Genomic DNA, 23,443 nt, shown 5'->3' with positions numbered 1-23,443 from the left:
GACAGCATTATGAAAAGGATAGATTGCCCTCCACCACATACAGGAGATGCTGAGTTGCAGACAGGCACAACAAAACAACTGCTAAACATTTACGTTTTCAGCTATAAGGTCTCCTTCGGAAATGGAAAACATGCACACACACATTCACAAAAGTACAACTCGCATGCACTGGGCCCTGTCTCTCACCATTGTGGCCCTATTGTGGATTTAACTGCATCTGGCATGAGCATCAATCTGAGATGAATGATTGTAATAAGGAGGAGGTATGGGATGGGGAGGTGAAGGGGGAGGGATAGCAGGGTAGTGCTGGGGGAAGATGATGTCCTGCCTGTGAGATGTGGTGGGGACATTTTAGGACCACTAGCGGAGCACAAAAGGGAAAGTGGAAAGGAAAGAAGAAAAGTAAGGAAGGGGAAAATACTAGCGGGTGCAATGGTGGGACAGAAGGCTTGTGGAATGGGAGTAGGGAAGGGGATAGGTAGATGGAGGACTGGAGGTAGCAAAGGTTGACATCAGAGAAGTACAGGAATGCAGCATAAATTGTAGAGAGAATTTCCACACACGCAATTTGGAAATGCTGGTGTGGGTAGGAAGGATCCCAGTGGTGGAAATTGTGAAACAGTCACTGAAGAGAAGCATATCATGTTGGGCAACATTTTCAGCAACTGAGTGGTCTGATTGTTTCTTCTCCACAATCTGGAGGAAGTCATTCATGCATACACACAGCTTGTTAGTTCTCATGTCCATCTAGAAAGCAGCGTAGCGGTTGTAGCTCAGTTTGCAGTTCATGTAACTGGTTTCACAGGTAGTCTTGCCTTTGATGGGATAGGAAATGCTGTGATAGTACAAGAATAGGTGCTTATGGAAGGATGCATCAAACAGGTCTTGCATCTAGACCTATTGCAGTGATATGAGCCATGAGGTATGTGGCAGAAAATAGGGGTGAAGTAAGGGTGGACAAGGATATTTTGTAGGTTTGGTGGGTGGCGGAATACTACTGAGAGACGGGAGGGGGGTGGGGGGGGGGGGGTGGGGGAGGACAGTGGGTAGGATATTCTTTACTTTAGGCACAACAAGAGGAAGCTGAAACCCTAGTGGAGAATGTGATTCACTTGCTCCAGTCCTAGGTGGTACTGAGTCACGAGGCGAGTGCTTCTTTGTGGCCGGCCAGCGGACCATGGGAAGTGGTAGGTGACTACATCTCTCCAGTCACTTACTATTTTCCACATAGCAACTGTCTGTCCACAAAGGAGCACTTGTCTCGTGACTTGTTAACACCCTGGACTGGAGCAATTGAATCACATTCTCTGCCTGGGTTTCAACTATTTCTTGTTGTGCCATGAAATGAGGAATACCCTACCCACTATCCTCCCCACCCCTCCCATTGTGGTATTCTGTAACCCACCAAACCTACAACAATATCCTTGTCCATATCTACTCCAACCATGCTCCCAACCCTTTATCTCATAGCTCATACTCCTGCAGTAGACTTAGATGCAAGCCTGTCTCATACATCCTACTACCATCAACAAGTACTCTAGTCCTGTCACGGATATCACTTATCCCTTCAAAGATTTGGCTACTTGTGAAACCGGCCATGTGATCTACAAACTAAGCTGCAACCCTGTGCTGTTTTCTATATGGGCATGACAATTAACAACCTGTCTGTCTGCATGAATAGGCACTGCCTAACTCTAACTAAAAGACACATGCTGCCCAACACAACGTGTTCACAACCTGTGCCATCAGGATCCTTCCTACCAACACAAGCTTTTCCGAATTCTACCGATGTGAACTCTCCCTACAATGTATCCTTCGTTTTCATAACCCTCCTGGCCTCATCCTTTGCTATTTCCTGTCCTCCACCTATATATCCCCTTCCCTGTTCCCACTCCACCACTACACACAATGCATGCCTTCTATTCTGCCAACACACCAACTAGTCTTTTCCCCTTCTCTACTTCTCTCCTATTCCACTCCCATAGCAGCCCAACCCTGGCCTAACACATCCTTACATGCTCTCACAGGCAGTGCAACACCTTCCACCACCACTACCTTGAAATCTTTCCCCTTCCCTGTGCCATGTCTCCTCCTTGGCACCACCACCCACCCCAGACTTCTGCTCATGCCTGACATCTGACACAGTTGCAGTCCACAGTTAGGCTGCAATGGCTGGAGACTGTGGTCTTGTTTGTGTGAGTTGAGCTGAAGTGAATGTATGTCAGTTTCCAATGATGGCTTTTGGCCAAAAGATTTAATATTTAGCAGTCTTTTCATTATGCCTTGCTGTGTCTCAATTCCTCCTCTATGTGGTATGTCCTTTTCATAATGATTCCATCCTGGACTTTTTTGCCTAACAGCTTTTCTTCCATCACACAACCCAGTGCTGTTTTCCTGTGTTGTTATTATCTAACACATTTTATTATCTCTGTCCTTTTCTTTCTCTTATTTCCTGTGTTTTACTGTTGCTTTCCAAACTCCACATGCACTGACTTCTGAGCTACACTGTATCAACAGCCTCATCCAAACTCAACACATGGATATGTGACTATGTGGATTGTTAGGGCAGTATCTAATGACCCACACTCTGCACACTGATACAATCATTTCTATGCCTTCCTTCAAAGTTATTACACCCCCTAACTCCCTGTGCGTCATGAACTCGCTGAACCTCATAACAACCCCCCACCATTCTTTTCGCATATTCCAGCCTGCACATGCTGACCTCACCCAATCCATTTTTCACCTGCTGTCCCTTTCTCAACTCATATACACCTATCAACCTGCATGCTACGTTATCATCTTTTTATTTTTATGCCAATTTTTTTCTTTCATTATCAGTCTCACTCCCTCAGGTTTCACCTTTTTCTCCTCATACCTCATCTGTTTCATCCTTTTTGCCATGTATTTTAAGCGCCTTTTTTTTTATTTCACACAATGGACCTCATTCCTTCCATCAGCAGAAATACAGAAAAGTTCCCCTATTTCTAGCCAGAACCCAGCCTGACATACTGTTCCTGAATTGTTGCTTGGCTCATGGAATCCCACCAAATGGCCTGACTATTAGTTTACCAATCTCCAGCTGCAACCTGTCCTTACACAATCACAATGACCTCTGTCAAATTCCATCAGTCCATAAGCTTCACCACCCTAGCCCTGCAATACCATGTAAATCAGATCCAAACCTGCTTGTAATATCTGTTTTCCATTCTTACAATTCTCCTGCTCTACACTCCCAAATTCCTGCTCCCCATTTCTCAGATTGAAATTATAGCCCTCCACAAACTAGATTAGTTTGCACACCACCACCTCAAAAAACTCTCCATTCCACTCAACTCCCACTCCCACCTTGGACCACCACTTCTGCAAGAGCCTCTGGAACTGCTCCACATCCTCTCATGCTCAATTTACCCTGTCCTGCAGACGTACTACATTTACCACACCATCAGAGACTCACTCCCACCACCAAAACAGAAACGAGAAATTAAAGAGACACAAAACAAAGTCATGAACATGTCCTCCAAAAGCCTCAGTCCCCCTTTTCAAAGGCCTTACCTCCCCCCCCCCCCCCCCCCACTACAGAATTCAATCACTCTGGAGGAAGACTTACATCTATTGAAAGGTTTCTGGGAAAGTGCAAGGTATCTGCAAAGGAAATCACATAAAGACACTACTGCAACCAATTCTAGAGTATTGTTCCAGCGTCCAGAGTCAGCATCAAGAAAGCACGGCAACAGACAATGAATGAACTCAGAGATGCATAACAGGTTAGTATAGTCCATACAAAAGTGTAATAGAAATCCCTGGGAAACTGAAATGGGAGTTCTTGAAAGAAAGCAACAATTCACACGAAACCCTGTTACGTAAAGAAGACTGTGCAACTATTATGCTGTCACCATTGGACTATTTTATGTGAAAGGAGAACAGTTTTTTAAATCCGGTGTTCTGCTTGCAGTGCATCATTTCTGAAATTGCAAAAACAGAACAGAGACTGCACATGCCCCTCAGAGATCGGTAAAAGGTTTTTTACTCTTCTCATTGTATGTCAATGATATGTCATCAGTTCTGTCCTATTGTAAATAGCAAAAGTAAGCTAATGACTTCAGTTAAGTGCAAAAACCAAATAGCTTGGAAGGCAGCCTTTGATAATGTCAATGTTGACTTGTATGCACTGCATTCCACTTAAAATCCAACTTCTTCTGGTTCATCACTCTATCCTAGTTGGCATGAAATGTCAGGTATTCTTTTCATCCTTATTTTTAAGCAGGATAAATCTAAATTTCTTCCACTAAGCAAGGGGTCTAAGTGTAAAATTACATAAAAATCTGAAGTAGGCCGAACATACAGCTACAACATGCAACGAAACAGCAGCATCTCTCCACATACTACTAAAATATAATTAGCTCTTCCTGAAGCTGAAAAACAAACTTGCAGAAATGGGTGTGCTTCCAGTTGCTAACTACAGTGATACACTACAAAGATTTTCTCAAGAAAGCTCTAAGTGCTTGGACTTGGTGATGGAATGCCTGTGTAATGATGTATCTATGAGGTTTACCATTTTGATAATAGTTTGCAGTTCATGCACAGCAATCCTGGCTGTATGAAGAACAGAGTATAAAGAGACTCTGCTTTACTGTCAGGTTACTTTATTCCAAGAACAATTCTTTCTTTCACTCATCATGACACAGACATCTTCCTTATATAGTGTCCAAAAGCTTCACTGCTTAAAGTCATGAACCATTTCCTCAGTCATCTGACACCTCATTGTGTTGCATACCCACCCACACTGCTTTAGTTACACTTTGTACATGCTACTTCTATGCAAAAGTTTGCAGATGGTCTGATTGCTTAAAAAAAAAGTGATTCTAGAGTTAGAAAGCACACTGTCAACAGACTGAGACCAGGTGTCATAGGCAAAAGTCAGTGCAAAAGCCAGAGCTGAACTGCTGGTCTCTGTTGAGGAACTGAACCTGTACTTGTTTATAAAATCAACTATCTGTCCTTAACACCACAGGGTCTTTTCCTTTCTTTAAATGTAAATAGTTACTAATTGTGTACTGTCTCCATGGGGTTTGGTTATTTGAGTCAGAATTGGGAACCGGCAAATTTTTCTAAGAGAACTATAGAAAATTATACAACAAAGAAGAAAAGAAAGCTGTGGTTAAACATTCTGTTGATAACAACATTATTGTAGACAGAGTATTTGATTGCACTGGATGGAAATGGTACAAGAAATCAGCCACACTTTTTATAGAGGAAATGTCCTATTAATCACCAGAGATGACTTAAACAACAGGAAACCTATTCTGAATGGCCCGAAGGCGATTCACTAATATGAGTTCCACTCTTAACCAACAAGTTCCCTGCTCACAAAATCATCTTTTTACTTTAATTTAAAATGGTCAACATTTGTAAAAGATTTTCTTCACATTTAAAATGTTACACTTCAAGTTCAAACTTGCAATTTTTAACTTCTACATATGTTTCTATGAGGTCTTCCATCTTGATAATACATTGCAATATATGCAAAGCAATCCTGACTTTTCCTTCATCCACCTTCCTTCCCCTTCAACCCCTCTGCCAGAAGATGGAACCACCGGCTTAGAAAGCTCACACGTTTCCTCTTTTTTTTTTGGTGTGTGTTTTGTGTGTCACTGTTTGGTGAGTAGCTTTCTATTATCTATCCTATCACATCATATTTTCAAACACTGATTATATTCATTGATTTATTGAGAACTGAGTTTGACTGCTACTTTTATACTTAGTAGTGGAACATGTAACATTCCATATCGCTGTTGTGGCAATATTTTTTAAGATTCCCTCCTGAACCTCACTAAATAATCTACATCTGTTCACAACAGCATCCAAGCATATTTCATAGTGAATACATACAAAGATAATTCAACTTTGTCCAACAGAATTCTTTCCCTTTTTGTATTTTTATTTTCCTTACACTTTATTACTGCAGTTGAAATCATTACTGCAACTTTCAGCCCAGGTTTGCTGCTTACACAACGTGTTTGAATGTATGTTAAACTTTTGTGCTGCTTAAGTACTTCACTTAACATATACCAAAGTACATTTATCATGTACACATCCTCATGTGGGAGAGACATAAATTGTACAGTAATAAATGAGCACTTTAGATGATAAAATCACTAATAGTAGGGTTTTTCAACAACTCATCATAACTGCTGCGTAGGCAGAGTCTGCTTACCCAGATAAGAAAGCCGATTTAAGGAAGTTTTACTTCTGTTCACACTTTCTTGACTTTGTGCTGAAGCCATTTTTGGCTGTGACCGATAATCAAGTATGGTAACACTAAGAAATGGAACTGTGGCTTTCCCACAAAACTGGCACCTGAAAAAGGAAAAAAAATCTGTAAAGTAAATAATTTGTGATAAACAAGTTTAACAACACATTTCTATCCTTTATGTAATTCCAAAATTTTTATGAAATAGCGGTAATTGTGAATTGATTGCAGGTCAGTGTGACTTCCTTGTGTAATACCTGATAAAAATGCTATGATCAAGAACTTTTCTTGTAAGTTCGCTAAGAAATGCATAATGAATTACATTTTTATGGTGATGATCATAATGATAGTACTTACAATTATTGCAATGTTGTGTTACAAAAAATATTAAAAAAAAGTCCAGCCTGGAATCTGATATTTTACATCCATTACACATGTGCGAAATACAAAATTCTTATCCGTATTTTCATCTGGCTTCAGGACCCAATGTTCTGTTTTGTCGAGCATGGTAGGCAGAACAGAAACTAGCCCCACTGCATTTCATTATGATCTGTATCAGAGTCACATGCTTTGTAATTTACAGCTAAGCCCTTCTCATTCCACAGGAGATGTATAAAGGATGGATAACATTGCAAAATGTGACAAAAAAAAATTCGGAACAAAACTAAAGAAATGTGGATGAGATACATATTAACTTAAAAACAATCAAACTAGAATAAAGCAGTTAATATTGAATGCATTTTAATAGGTTTTGCGACATCACATGAGCCACAGTTATTCTGTGAACAAGGAACGAGGACTAAGATTTAACAACCCATTGCCAACTAGGTTATTGAGGCCACAATATGCGCTTGAACAAGGCTGGGGAAGGAAATAAGCTGTCTCCTGCAGCCATTTTGGCATTCATCTTCAAGGATTTGGGAAAAAATTGGGGGGAAATCTAAATTAGGATGACTGGACAAAGCTCTGAAACTAACTAATTCCAAATAAAAAGATATTAAGTTGTAAAATGAGCCACTAAATATGTAATTCACAGAAAGCAGATTACATAGGCCTGCAATGACAGAATTGTTTATAAAATGATAGGTAATTGTTATAGATTTCTGGATGCTCCATTCAATAAAAATCACAGAAAATTCCATCCTCAGTTTCTCATATAACAACTTTTTCCATTTATTGTGTACAAAAATGACATAGTATTAACAAGGCTTTTTCTTTTGAGTCATCAGTCTTAGGACTAATTCAATGTGGCCTTTCACGAATTCGTCTGTTGTATCAACCTTTTCATCTCAGAGTTGCACTTGCACCATATGTTCTCACAATTGATTTTTGATGTATTTCAATCTCTGCCGACCGATAAAATTTTTCTCTTCTACAGCTCTCTTTATTAGCATGGAAGTTATTCCCAGATATTTTTACATATGCCCTATCATCTTGTCAGTGTTTTCCTCGCTGATTTTGTGGAGAACTTCCTCATTTCATCATTGCTTATCTTAACAGTCCACCTAATTTTCAACATTCTCCTGTTGTTGTTGTTGTTGTTGTGGTCTTCAGTCCTGAGACTGGTGTGATGCAGCTCTCCATGCTACTCTATCCTGTGCAAGCTTCTTCATCTCCCAGTACCAGCATCCTTCTGAATCTGCTTAGTGTATTCATCTCTTGGTCTCCCTCTACGATTTTTACCCTCCACGCTGCCCTCCAATACTAAATTGGTGATCCTTCGATGTCTCAGAACATGTCCTACCAACTGGTCCCTTCTTCTTGTCAAGTTTTATCACAAGCTCCTCTTCTCCCCAATTCTATTCAATACCTCCTCGTTAGTTATGTGATCTACCCATCTAATCTTCAGCATTCTTCTGTAGCACCACATTTTGAAAGCTTCTATTCTCTTCTTGTCTGAACTATTTATCATCCAAGTTTCACTTCCATACATCGCTACACTCCATATAAATACTTTCAGAAACGACTTCCTGGCATTTAAATCTATACTCGATGTTAACAAATTTTTCTTCTTCCGAAACGCTTTCCTTGCCATTGCCAGTCTACATTTTATATCCTCTCTACTTCGACCATCATCAGTTATTTTACTTCCTAAATAGCAAAACTCCTTTACTACTTTAAGTGTCTCATTTCCTAATCTAATTCCCTCAGCATCACCCAACTTAATTCAACTACATTCCATTATCCTCATTTTACTTTAGTTGATGTTCATCTTATACCCTCCTTTCAAGACACTGTCCATTCCGTTCAACTGCTCTTCCCAGTCCTTTGCTGTCTCTGACAGAATTACAATGTCATTGGTGAACCTCAATGTTTTTATTTCTTCTCCATGGATTTTAATACCTACTCTGAACTTTTCTTTTGTTGCCTTTATTGCTTACTCAATATACAGGTTGAATAACAACAGGGGTATGCTACAACACTGTCTCACTCCCTTCCCAACCATTGCTTCCCATTCATGCCCCTCGACTCTTATAACTGCCATCTGGTTTCTGTACAAATAATAAATAGCCTTTTGCTCCCTGTATTTTACCCCCGCCACCTTCAGAATTTGAGAGTATTCCAAGCAACATTGTCAAAAGCTTTCTCTAAGTCTACAAATGCTAGAAATGTAGGTTTGCCTTTCCTTAATCTTTCTTCTAAGATAAGTCTTAAGGTCAGTATTGCCTCACGTGTTCCAACATTTCTACGGAATCCAAACTGATCTTCCCAGAGGTCGGCTTCTATCAGTTTCTCCATTCGTCTGTAAAGAATTTGTGTTAGTATTTTGCAGCTGTGACTTATTAAACTGATAGTTCGGTAATTTTCACACCTGTCAACATCTGCTTTCTTTGGGATTGGAATTATTATATCAGCGCACACTCCGCTGTAGAGTAAAAATCTCATTCTATTATATTCTTCTTGAAGTCTGAGGGTATTTCGCCTGTCTTATACATTTTGCTCACCAGATGGTAGGGTCTTGTCAGGACTGGCTCTCCAAAGGCTGTCAGTAGATCTAATGGAATGTTGTCTACTCTGGGGGCCTTGTTTCGACTCAGGTCTTTCAGTGCTCTGTCAAAATCTTCACGCAGTATCATATCTCCCATTTCATCTTCATCTACATCCTCTTCCATTTCCAAAATATTGTCCTCAAGTACATCACCCTTTTATAGACCCTCTATATACTCCTTGCACCTTTCTGGTTTCCCTTCTTTGCTTAGAACCGGGTTTCTATCAAAGCTCTTGATATTCATACAAGTGGTTCTCCTTTCTCCAAAGGTCTCTTTAATTTTCCTGTAGGCAGTATCTATCTTACCCCTAGTGAGATAAGCGTCTACATCCTTACATTTGTCCTCTAACCATCCCTGCTTAGCCATTTTGCACTGCCTGTCGATCTCATTTTTGAGACGTTTGTATTCCTTTTTGCCTGCTTCATTTACTGTGTTTTTATATATTCTCCTTTCATCAATTAAATTCAATATTTCTTCTGTCACCATAGGGTTTCTACTAGCCCTCGTATTTCTACCTATTTGATCCTCTGCTGCATTCACTATTTCATCCCTCAAAGCTATCCAAGGGTTTCTACTAGCCCTCGTATTTCTACCTATTTGATCATCTGCTGCATTCACTATTTCATCCCTCAAAGCTACCCATTCTTCTTCCACTGTATTTCTTTCCCCCATTCCTGTCAATTGTTCCCTTATACTCTCCCTGAAACTCTTTCAGTTCATCCAGGTCCCATCCCCTTAAATTCCCACCTTTTTGCAGTTTATTCAGTTTTTACCTACAGTTCATAACCAATAGATTGTGGTCAGAGTCCACGTCTGCCCCTGGAAATGTCTTACAATTTAAAACCTGGTTCCTAAATCTCTGTCTTACCATTATAAATCTATCTGATACCTTTTAGTATCTCCAGGGTTCTTCCATGTATAAACCTTCTTTCATGATTCTTAAATCAAGTGTTAGCTATGATTAAGTTATGCTCTGCGCAAAATTCTACAAGGCGGCTTCCTCTTTCATTTCTTAGCCCCAATCCATGTTCACCTACAATGTTTCCTTCTCTCCCTTTTCCTACTATCGAATTCCAGTCACCCATGACTATCAAATTTTTGTCTTCCTTTGCTACCTGAATAATTTCTTTTATCTCATCATACATTTCATCAATTTCTTCATCATCTGCAGAGCTAGTTGGCATATAAACTTGTACTACTGTAGTAGGCATGGGCTTGGTGTCTATCTTGGCCACAATAATGCGTTCACTATGCTGTTGGTAGTAGCTTAGCCGCACTACTATTTTTTTATTCATTATTAAACATACTCCTGCATTACCCCTATTTGATTTTGTATTTATAACCCTGTATTCACCTGACCACAAGTCTTGTTCCTCCTGCCACTAAACTTCAGTAATTCCCACTATATCTAACTTTAACCTATCCATTTCCCTTTTTAAATTTTCTAACCTAGCTGCCCGATTAAGGGATCTGACAGTCCACGCTCCGATCCATAGAACACCAGTTTTATTTCTACTGATAACAATGTCCTCTTGAGATCTGAATGAGGGACGACTATTTTACCTCCGGAATATTTTACCCAAGAGGACTCCATCATCATTTAATCATACAGTAAAGCTGCATGCCCTCGGGAAAAATTACGGCTGTAGTTTCCCCTTGCTTTCACCCGTTCACAGTACCAGAACAGCAAGCCCAGTTTGGTTAGTGTTACAAGGCCAAATCAGTCAATCATCCAGACTGTTGCCCCCTGCAACTACTGAAAAGGCTGCTGCCCCTCTTCAGGAACCACACGTTTGTCTGGCCTCTCAACAGATACCCCTTCGTTGTGGTTGTACCTACGGTACGGCCATCTGTATCGCTGAGGCACGTAAGCCTCCCCACCAACGGCAAGGTCCATGGTTCATGGGGGGCCATTCTCGTACTGCACCAAATCTCATATCCTTTCTTTTCTTCTCTTCTCTTCTCTTCCAGCTTTCCCAGTCCATGATTCACTATCATGCAACACTGGGCTCCATATATACATTTTCAGAAATTTCTTCCTCAAATTAAGACCTATATTTGATACTAGTTGACTCCTCTTAGCCAGGAGAGCTCTCTTTGCCTATGACAATCTGCTTTTTATGTTCTCTTTGCTTCATGTGACGTGTGTTATTTTGCTTCCAAGGTAGTAAAATTCTTTAACTCCATCAAGTTTGTGCTCCACAATTTTTGATGTTACATTAATTGCAGGTTTCATTTCTGCTACACGTCATTATTTTCATCTTTCATGGTTTACCCCAATCCACATTCTGATCTCATTACACTGCTCATTCCATTCACCATATTCTGTAATTCTTCTTCACCTTCAGTGATGGTAATAATGTTATCAATGAATCTTATCATTGACATCCTTTCAGCCTGAATTTTAACGCCACTCTTAAACCTTTCTTTCAATTACTTCTTCTTGGTTGTACAGATTGAACAGTAGGGGCAATGACTGCATCCCTGTCTTACAGCCTTTTTAAGCTGAGCACTTCATTGCTGTACATATTGTATATTATCCATCTTTCGCTATAGCTTACTCCTATTTTTCTCAGAATTTCAAACACCTTGCACCATTTCGCATGGCAGAAAATTTTTTCCAGTGTCAGTTTGTTGTTAATTCTTATGAGAAGAGCCCTGTCACTCTGCCTTGTGTTCCTATTCCTAATAAATCTTATTCCCATTACATCATTTTTTGTTGCTGTTGATATTATATTATATTTGTCTGAGTGGAAATCCTATTTTCCTTTCCAGATTTTTCTAGCTTTCCTACTAGGTTCAAACTTCTGACATTCCATGTAACAGCTCTTAGAATGTTTCCGCTTGGTTGGTTATTCCATCTTTTCTCATGGGTACATCTCCCTGGGCAGTCCCCTCTCAGTGATTTGAATGGTAGCTCATCTGGACTCTTGTGACACTGGAGAGGCCATCTTAACATTTTTTTTCAAATAGAGGCCACATGTCTGTGATACACACAGCGTGTCTTTAATGCAATGGTTTCCACTGTATTCTGCATCCTCATGCTGTTGATCATTGCTGATTCTTCCACCTTTTAGGGACAATTTTCCACACTAAGGGCAAAATAGTGCCCTGAACTACCATTCGCTCCTCCATCCCCCTTGACAAGTTTGCTGGCAGAACGAGGGTGACTTATTATATCGAAGTCTTCAGCTCTCATTGCCGATGATTTTTATTCAAACTTTAAGCACTTGCTGGATGAAAATTTTGGATGTATTGATAATCAGACAATGATGCTTAACCCTACAGCACAGATCTCACAATATATATACATTGCCTTATTAATAATGACATTACATCAGAACTAATGTGGCTTCAACACCAATTCTTAACAATCATTAAAAACAAAATTAAATTCATTTGTGATCTTTGGTGCATAACATTTTATTGTGCGACAACTCATAACATAATTTAGACCCACAGTAATTTTTATAAATTTTAATTATTTTTACTTCTCTCTAACTACCAAATAATGGTTATGATGTACAGGGTGTACATAAAGTCCGGGAACACTTTCAATTATTTATTGCAGATGAACCAAACATTGTACAGATGTCATACAAATGTCATTTTGAAGAGAAGCCCTGAAAGTTTTTTTTTTCACATATACCACCACAGTATAGTTTGGTAATTTGCTGATAGTCAACATTAGTTGTAAACATGGTGAGTTCAGGTGCAAGACCACTGTCAGTGGATATTCCTACTTGGACATGTTGCTGCTGCCTCAAATGCAATTGGACTCTCTTTTCATCGTCCAGCAGGATGGGGCTCCACCCCATTTTGACCCTGAAGCTCGTGGGTAACTGAGCTCGGAGCTCCCGCATTGATGCATCGGCCTGAGAAGCAGTGATTAAAGTGAAGCACATCATGATGGACAGTACATTCAGCAACAGGGTGGTCTGACCGTTTCTTGCCCACAGTCTGCCAGTGGCCACTGAAGCAGACAGACAGCTTGTTCGTTACCCTGTCCACACAGAAAGTGGCACAGTAGGTGAAGCTTATTGTTTAGATCACATAATGCTTTCACAGACAGCCCTGCTTTTGATGGTAGAAGATGCTTGTGACACGACTAGAGTAGGTGGTAGTGGGGCGGATTTATGGGGAAGGTTTGCTGTGGAGGAGGTACTGATGTAAGGTGGCTTGTTGGGTTGAGGAGAGCCAAATGAAGCAAATTTGATGGGGAAGGTGTTGAGGTTCTGGAGGAATGTGGATAGGGTGTCCTCACCCTCAGTGCAGATCACAAAGATGTCATCAGTGAACTGGATGGAGACAAGACGCTTGGGATTCTGGGAAGTCAGGAAGGATTCCTCTAGATGGCCAATGAAAAGGTTGGCATAGAGTGGTGCCATGTGGGTGCTCATTGCTGTGCCATGGACTTGTTTGTAGGCAATGATTTCAAACAAGAAGCAATTGTGGATAAGGATATAGCTGGTGATGGTGACCAAGAAGAAGGTTGTATGTTTGGAGTCAGTCAGGCATTGGGAAAAATAGTGTTCGAGAGTAGCAAGCCCATGGGCATTGAGGATGTTAGTGTAGAGCAGGAGTTTCGAAGTTTTTCCCTGATGGAACACTGAGAATCCTGGTACTTTGTTTATTGACAAGGTTAACAAAATTTTAAAGAATGAGAAAAATTTGTTATATTCAGTGATTACTTCAATTTCAAATCATAATTAAATGAAAATCATCACAAATGTTTTTTTTTTTTTAAATGATGAAAAAACTGCCGTATTATTGTTTTTTGCGGAGCACTTTACTTCCTGTGGAACACCAGTGTTCCACAGAATACAGTTTGGAAAACCCTGCTGTACAGGAAGGTGGCATCAACAGTGACGAAGAGGGTACTGGATGCCAAAGGAACAGAACTCTGGAGTCAGTTTCCTCATTCTTTTATATAGGATGACAGGTTACAGTTAAAAGGCTTAAAGTGTTGGTTCAGCAGAGCATAGGGTCTCTCTGTGGGGGCACAGTCATCAGGCACAATGAGGTGTCCTGGATTGGTGGATTTAAGGATTTTAAGAGAAGCATGTAGAAGGTAGGAGTGTGGGGAATGGTGGGGGTGAGTAGTGAAATATATACTCCGGAGAGCCATTCTGGGATGGGTCTAAGGATCTGAGGAGGGACTGAAGGTCCTGCTGGATTTCTTGGAAGGGGTCACTGTGACAGAGTTTGTGGGTGGATGAATCTGACAACTGGAGGAGTCACATTGCCAGGTAATCCTTGTAATTCATAACCACAGTGGTGGAGACTTTGTCAGTATGTAGGATTATAAGGTCTGGATCAGCTTTTAGGTGATGGACTGTGGTTATTTCCATGGATGTAAGGTTGGTTTTTACATTGCGGGATTTGGGCGCTGATGGTGAGGTATGGCTCAAGGTTAGCAAATTCTGGAAAGTTTATAAGTGCTGATTCGGAGACAGTGGGGGCAGATGACAGTTGGGTGGAGGAGTAAACCAAGTCAGACAGGGTTCAATGGTGGTTTTAGACTGGGTCTGATTAGCAAGGTTGGTGGTGAAAAAATGTTTCCACTTTTGAGGGAGAAGGTCTTTAAAAATCCCAGCATTATTGAATTTAGGAATTGGGACTGAAGCTTTTTGAGGCTTGCGTTTCAGGTCTGTTTAGTTCCTGGGTTCCGCATAGTGGTGGGTATGAGTTTCTGAGTGTGTGCTACGTTCTTGGTCTGTGAGGCAGGGTTTGGTGGTTATGAGGGGATAAGGAAGGTTTGGTGGAGTTCCTGGGTTCCGCATAGTGGTGGGAATGAGTTTCTGAGTGTGTGCTACGTTCTTGGTCTGTGAGGCAGGGTTTGGTGGTTATGAGGGGATAAGGAAGGTTTGGTGGAGCAGTAGTCAAACAGCAGTAGTCAAATGTGAGAGTAGGTGGTGAACACGTTGGAGAGTTTATCAGGTGGTGTCGTGCATGCTGACTAGTTGGCAAGACCAGGTAGGTGAAGGATATGGACTAATGGAATTTGGACAGACTGTAGAAGGAAGGGTTGCAACGGGAGATGTGTAATCTGACGGTCAGATCATTTGGGTTGATTCCATGAGCAACAACACGGAAACAGTATGCGAGACTGCATTATAGTTAGGGATATGGGAACCTACACCCCCCCCCTCCCCCCCCCCCCCTCCCCCATGAACCACAGACCTTGTCGTCGGTGGGGAAGCTTGCGTGCCTCAGCGATACAGATAGCCATAATATAGATGCAATCACAATGGAAGTGTATCTGTTGATAGACCAGACAAACATGTGGTTCCTGAAGAGGGGCAACAGCCTTTTCAGTAGTTGCAGGGGCAACAGTCTGGATGAATGATCTGGCCTTGTAACATTAACCAAAAAGCCCTTGCTGTGCTGGTACTGCGTGATGAAAGCAAGGAGCAACTACAGCTGTAGTTAACCTAGGTTAACACTCTAGTTGGCAGAAAGGACACTCAACAATGAGACACTTAAAGTAGTAGATGAGTTTTGCTATTTGGGGAGCAAAATAACTGATGATGGTTGAAGTAGGGAGGATATAAAATATAGACTGGCAATGGCAAGAAAAGCGTTTCTCAAGAAGAGAATTTTTTTTACGTAGAGTATGGATTCAAGTGTTAGGAAGTTTTTTCTGAAAGTATTTGTATGGAGTTAAGCCATGTATGGATGTGAAATGCGGACAATAAATAGTTTAGACAAGAAGAGAATATAGGCTTTCGAAATGTGGTGCTACAGAAGAATGTTGAAGATTAGATGGGTAGATCATGTAACTAATGAGGAGGTACTGAACAGAATTGAAGAAAAGAGGAATTTGTGGCACAACTTGTCTAGAAGAAATGATTGGTTGGTAGGACATGTTCTGAGGCATCACAGGATCACCAATTTATTACTGGAAGGCAGCATGGAGGTTGAAAATTGTAGAGGGAGACCAAGAGATGAATACATTGAGCAGACTCAGAAGGATGAGAACGATGTAGGGTCCAATAGTTACTTAGAAATGAAGAAGCTTGCACAGGATAGAGTAGCATGGAGAGCTGCATCAAATGAGTCTCTGGAATGAAGACCACAACAATAACCACAACAACAACAACAACATGGGAAATTTTCAACCCCCCCCTCCCCCTCCAGCACAACCTTCAGACATTGCACCTAGCAGCACTACCCTGCCTCTAACAAGTCCCTACACATTCCCAGAAGGAGTATAACACCTGCCCCAAATCCTTCCCTGCTGCCCCTTCCTCTCCTACCACATGCTATCTCCTTACCTGCATCCCGGCAGGGCAGACTGCTTCACGTCAGAGACAGTCGCAGTAGAGTCAGGCTCCAGTGCCCAAAGGCTATGACCGTGTGGGTCTGAGTTGTGCTCGTGCAAATTTGGGTGTGGTTTCTATTTCGGAAGAACAACTTCATTCAAAAGCATATTTTAATAGTCTTTGTTTTGTTTCTTTAAGCTACAGCAGAATGATACCACATCGTGTTCTTTTCCTTGGTCTGGTACTTATGGCACAAGCAATACTGCTCGTATCTACACACGTTCTCCTTTATGTGCATTGCATACTGCAATATATATAGAGACGTCGGAGTCATAATCTTTAGTTTTTTGTAGCTAAGTCGATAAGTTCTGAGTGCCATGCTGCATATTATCCTCATTGTGTCTTTTTTTTTTTTTTTTTTTGTAATTTAAAAGCATTTGTCACGTTCTTTTGGTGGCCCCACAGAATGGTACCATATGCTATATGACTATATATTATAGCATTATTGACAATTTTCAGCACTGGAATACTAACAGAAAGACGTTGTTTCCTAAGTGCAAATGATCTTTTCTACTTTTGCATAACACTTTTTTTGTGATCATCCTGTGATACTTTGGAATCAATTGTTATCTGAATGTTACGATTTCATGTAATATGTAGTTCTTGTGCTTTACCTTGAGCAATTCAAGGGGAGTCTGCATTACACCACACTTCAACATTATTGGCAGTCTGATCTATTTCATATTTTACCATCTCTGTTGTCTCAGTATTATACAGGCAGATGGATTATTGCCAAATAAATAAATAAATGCATAATATGGTCCCACATTATGTTATATGGCCAGTCATTAATATAAATAATAAATATAACTGGGCACAGTATCGAACCTTGTGGGGTGTTCTTATGCACTTGTACACCATTAAAAAATTTTTCTGCATTCTGCTACTTGAATAAGATAATATAAAAGTGTTTTCTGTAAAGCTGTAGAACTGCAGTTTACTTAAAATCATCTCTTGGCTAGTGTAAAAGCTTTTGAGAAATCAAAAAGTCTGCTTTTCAGTATCTATCAGTAGAAGTATTGAAATGTGTCGCATTCCGATTGCTACATAATGTCTGTTTATCCCTTTTGATGTTACACTCATTATGAACTATGTTCCACCTGGCCTGTGTCTTGTTTTCAGATGTGAGTTTTTTTTCCATCATTGTTTTTTACATCCTGTTTCTCTTAGCGACTGGCAAAATCCCACTTTTTTTTAATTTTTTTTATTTTTACATTAGAGCCTGCTCTTCTATACCAATTACAGTACTGATCACTTATGTTCTTAGTCCTCAGCATCTTTTCATCTTACATCTGTATGCTGTCAGTATACCTGCAACCAGTTACCATCACATAAATGAAACTTAAACATATTCGGGATCCACTTATTGACTGTAAACACCTTTTCCCCAGGCAAATTAAAGAGTTTTACCTTTCTTGTAATATTACTGACACCCAGTATCAAAGTATTTCTTCATAAATATGTTTTAGCTTATGTAATTTAATTTGATTCACGTTTTTTTAAAATCTATGTTTCGTTATTTTACGATCATATATGACTCCTGATTTAAGTCTAACAATAATGTGGAAAGCACAGCGGCGGGGGAGGGGGTAGGGTTGAATTATGTGTAGCCTATAAGTAATAATTTGTAAATCACATAGAAATGTGGAATATAGCACTATAGAATAATGCTGAAGATTAAAAGGGTGGATCAAATATTAAGGAGATGGTACTGAACCAAACTGGGAAAAAAAGAAATTTGCAGGAGAACATAACTAAAGGAAATGACTAGTTGATAGGACACGTCCAGAGGCATCAATGATTCGTAAATTTGGTTTTGTGTGTGTGTGTGTGTGTGTGTGTGTGTGTGAGAGAGAGAGAGAGAGAGAGAGAGAGAGAGAGAGAGAGAGAGAGAGAGAGAGAGAGAAAGGGGGGGCCATAAAAATCGTTGAGGGATACCAAGGTTTGAATAGAGTAATCAGTTTCAAATGGATGTTTGTTTGCAGTAGTTATGCAGATAGGCAGAGATTTGCACAGGATGGAACAGCGTGGAATGCTTCACAAACATGTCTTCAGACTACTAAAGGCAAAACAACAACAACAACAACAACAACAACAACAACACAGAGATCAGCCATATGGCAGTGAAATGGAGAAAGTGTTCCAAAAGAAGCTTTGAGGTGAAAGTGGAAATAAATTAAAAAACCTGCAAGGACAAAACAAAATATGATCCTTATTTTCTGTCTAAAAGCAACACACATATTTATTTTAGTTTAATTTTTAGGAAAATATATTCACTCATTATGAACAAAAGTATTTTCTCAAATTTGTGAGTACTAGAGAAGAACCACTGATATATTTGAACTCAGCACTACAATGATTTGATATTTTAAAAATTATTTTCAGTTATTCAAATTCTGCTGACCTGTTCTCATTAAGAGAGATAAATAGTTGCAGTGGCAGGGGACAGAGGGAGGGGTTATAGTATGTAGCGGTGAATGGGATGCATATTCAAAAGTCAGGTGCCCCCAGTCCATAGACAGAAGTGAGTGTGGTGACACTATCTACATCTGCATATGTACTCCGCTAGCCACCAAGTAGTGTGTGGTGGAGGGCACAATTCGCGCCGAAGTCATATCCCCCCCCCCGTTCCAATCACGAATCGCGCGAGGAAAAACGACTGACGACTGTCTGAACGCCTCAGTACAAGCTCTAATCTCCCTTATGTTTGAATGTTGATGACTGCCTGGTTTGAAAGTTGGTGGTAATATATGCTCTATATCCTCGGTGTAGATCGGATTTCAGAATTTAGTGAGCACCCCCTTCCCTTTACCGTGCCACCTATCTGCAAGTGTGTCACACTTAAAACTTCCTATGAGATTTGTAATGCTCTCGAGATGGCTAAATGTACCAGTCACAAATCTTGCTGCTCTTCTTTGGACCTTCTCAATCTCTTGAATCACACACAACTGGTAAGGGTCCCATACACATGACCAATACTATAAGACTGGATGAACTAACGTATTGTAAGCAGTTTCCTTTGTTGAAGGACTGCATCGCTTCAGGATTCTACCAATAAACCGCAATCTAGAGTTTGCATTACCTGTTCCTTGTTTAATCTGATTATTCCATTTGAGATCATTTCGAATAGTCACACCAAGATACTTGACAAGTGTTACTACTTCCGAAGACTGGGCATTTATTTTTTATTCGTACATTGATGGGAAGCTAGTGGTAGTAAGTCAGAGCTGCTTCAGTGAGATGTTAGTTACTGAGTAATTGTTGGATTTTTGTTTCATTATAAATTTTCTACGAACGTATTGAATTTCTAAACTTGGTAAACAGAAAATTGCTGTTTTAATGTGAGCCAAAATGCCTATGATATTCCAAGCTTCGTTCGTTGTATGTTCAGCTTCAAATGTGTTCAAAACAAAATGGCGCAACCTGGGATAATGGCATGCATTCCAAGGCATGTTTCTCTGTATCCCACACATAATTAACAACTGTCTGATTTTTAGGGATTTTTTTTAACATAACCAATATCTGAAATTTACTGTGCTTTTAACAATGTAAGGGAAAGACTTACTGCAAAGATGACATGTTAAGTTGCAGACACGCCCAACTAAAAGACACTTACGCATTAGTTTTTAGCCACAGCCTTTGCCAGAAAAAGAAACACACACACACACACACACACACACACACACACACACACACACACACAGAGAGAGAGAGAGAGAGAGAGAGAGAGAGAGAGAGAGAGAGAGAGATATTCACACAAGCAAGCACACCTCATGCACACATCGCTGCCATCTATGGCTACTTGGACCGCAATTGTCATGTAGTAGCAATATGGAGAGGGTGGGGAAGGGGAAGAGTTTCAGTGCACAGGTGGGGGGAGACAAGAGAGCTGTCTGGCATAAAGTGCAGGACTAAACTGCAAACAGGAACGGTGTCAGGAGGCTGTTGGGCAGGGAGGTGTGGAGGGGATGGGAAACAGGGAGCAAAAAAGGAGAGGAGTGGGAAAAGATGGGCAGATGCATTGGCAGAGTGGGTGGGAGACAAGACTAGGGAGGATGTGATAGGACAGAGGAGGTGGAAACTGTTGCCTAGGGGGTGTCACCATATGTTAAGGCTGGGATAATTTCAATAGCGGACGATGTGTTTTAAGCATGACTCCCATCTGTACAGTTCACAAAAGCTCATTGAGGAAGGGGGAATCCAGATGGCTTGGGTACTGAAGCAGCCATTGAAATCAAGCATGTTATGTTCAGATGCATCTTGTGCCACAGGCTGGTCTACTTTGTTGTTGACCACAATTTGGCAGGATCCATTCATCCTGGTGGGCAGCTGGTTGGTAATAACACCAATATAAAAAACTGTGCAATGATTGCAGCAGAGATTGTATATGACATGTCTGCTTTCTCAGGTGCCCTGGCCTCTGGTAGGGTAGGAAAACCTTTGATATGGCTGAAATAGGAAGAAATGGGTGGCCAGGCTGTATAAGAGGGATTTTCTGGTGTAGAAGAGACAGAAAGCTGTCAAAATGCAGATAATGTTGGTGTTTGGTGGATTTAATGTGGACAGAGAGGTGGATGGAGCCATCAGAGAGGAGGTGGTCAACATCCAGGAAGGTGGCATGCTAGATTGAGGAGGACCAGGTAAATCTGATGAGAGAGAAGGTGTTGAGGCTGTGCAGGAATAAAAAATAGGCTGTTTTGACCCCGAGTCCAGATCATGAAAATATCATCAATGAGCTAGGATAAAGTTGATAAGGTGTATGAGGAATGAGATAGTGGGTTCTGGAAAGAGCCTCAGGCTTTTAGCAGGGATTGGAGGTTATGCTGGACACCAAAAAATCCCTCCCATACAGCTGGGCCACCTTGGGATGGCATATCTGCAGTGACAAGAACTACCTTGCCCTATAAGCAGGACTCACCAAGGTCTTCTCATACAGACATTATCACCCACACTTAGTCCACAAACAGATCTCCCTTGCCATTTCCTCTCACATCCCCAATCCTCCCACAACCCCCAAGAACCAGCTACAAAGAAGTACCAACCCACACTGGAACAACTGAACCACATCCTTTGCCAGGGTTATGATTAGCTATCATCGTGTCCTGAAGCAAGGCACATTCTACTTAAGATACTTCCTACCCCCTCATAAAGTGTTTTCTGTCACCCACCCAACCTCCACGATGTCCTAGTACAAGGTGGGGCAAACAAAAGTGGCCTGAAGAACATAGTTCCAGGGTACAAAGAAATACAGCAGAGGAAATGAAATACAGTATTAAAATGACTATAGATGATGTTGAAAGTGACCACCATTCATCTCTTGGCACTTTTAGGCACTGATGGAATTGCTACAGCATCATCTGAAGTGTTCTGCTGCAGTTCTTGAAGACTATGGAGGTTGGTGCAATACACCTTAGACTTGAGGGATCCCCACACAAAATAATCAGACACTGACAGATCAGGTGACTTGGGTGATCAGCTAGAGCCACAATGAGACTGAAATGTACAAACAACTCTGTCAGACATGAGGATTGTGTGAATGTGCTCCAAGGTTTGACCATCCATATGGGCAGTTGCTCCATCCTGTTGGAAGTAATTGTAGGTCTTTTCCTCTTCTGTTAATGCTGCCACATGTTTCAAAATGTTGGTAATGCAATGCACTGAAGTCAGCTTATGATGAAAGCAGATAGGTCCAATAATGCAGTGTGCAGACATTGCACACCAAACCCCAACCTTATGATCATGCAATGGTGTTTTGTGGAAGTTATCAGGATTCTCTGCTACCCACAACCTGTGATTCTGTGGTTGACATAACCACCCAGGTGAAATTAGGCTTCAATAGGCATAAAGAACAGATCCAGGTTCAAGCCATTCATTGTTATCACAGTGAACAGCCACAACAACCTCTCAAAAAAGCTGGAGGTGCTGATGAGCATCTGCTGGTTTTAATGTATGAACAACAGACACTCAGTAAGGATGCATGTGCAGATAGGTTCTGGTGGAGTATTAGTCCACAGGATCAACATGATATGCTGTTCTCTTGTGACAGCTGTCAGGTTGATTTGCTAGAACTCTGAAGCATTTTCTGGTGAACTGCAGCCATATTTTCTGGTGTGCAGACATGTTTCAGAATGTTTTTTTCACTTGTTCAAAACAGATCCTGTCCGACATTATTTTTGGAGTAATGTTGCAAGGCACTATGGCGCCATTAAACTTCTCAACAAGTAACTGACCACACCGTTTCCATGACTTTGTTGTCACGTAAATTTCCACAACAAATACCCGCTGCTCCACTGTGAGTAGCATTGTCCTCTTTGTACTGCTCCACTCACACTGACACACACCATACTACGCTCTGAATCAGTGTGGACCACGTGGCAGGCATACACATTGTGTGTGTATCAAGGGGTATGGTTATATGCATAAATTCACATCCAATCATACAAAGTATCCACTCATCCAGGCCACTTTTATTTGTCCCATCCTGTGTTTCCCTATGCCACTACCAACCCCAACCAATTGCCACAAGGATAATATCGCTGTGAAAGACCTAGGCCCAACTCACCCACCCAGAATTTCCTATTCCAGCCCTCTCACAGGCTTATTGTTCCCCATCAGAGGTCAGGTCACTTGTGAAAGCAGCATGTCATATACCACCTCTGCTGCAATCATTGTACAGCTTTCTATGTTGATTAGACTACCACCCAGCTGTCCACCAGGATGAATGGCCACCAGCAAGCTGTGGCACAATATACAGCTAAACATAACATGCTTGATTTCAATGGCTGCTTCACTACCTGAGCCATCTGGATCCACCCCCACCACCAGCTTTTCTGAAATGTGCAGACGAGAGTTATCCTTACAACATATTCTTCACT

General features: G+C 41.0%; 1 protein-coding gene across 4 annotated transcripts in view; it reads right to left on the bottom strand.

The window, feature by feature from the left end:
- LOC126281424 (DENN domain-containing protein Crag) overlaps positions 1–23,443 on the bottom strand; it is a 292,659-nt gene that overhangs the window by 27,919 nt on the left and 241,297 nt on the right. For all 4 annotated transcript variants that reach the window (XM_049980371.1, XM_049980368.1, XM_049980369.1 and 1 more), the window contains one exon: positions 6,218–6,360. In XM_049980371.1, coding sequence (XP_049836328.1) covers positions 6,218–6,360 — 143 coding nt within the window. The remainder of the gene's footprint in view (positions 1–6,217; positions 6,361–23,443) is intronic.

The sequence above is a fragment of the Schistocerca gregaria genome, chromosome 7 (genome assembly GCF_023897955.1).
Source record: "Schistocerca gregaria isolate iqSchGreg1 chromosome 7, iqSchGreg1.2, whole genome shotgun sequence".
Lineage (NCBI taxonomy): Eukaryota > Metazoa > Arthropoda > Insecta > Orthoptera > Acrididae > Schistocerca > Schistocerca gregaria.
Note: the sequence above shows the minus strand (reverse complement) of the source record. Positions and strands in the feature narration are given on the sequence as shown.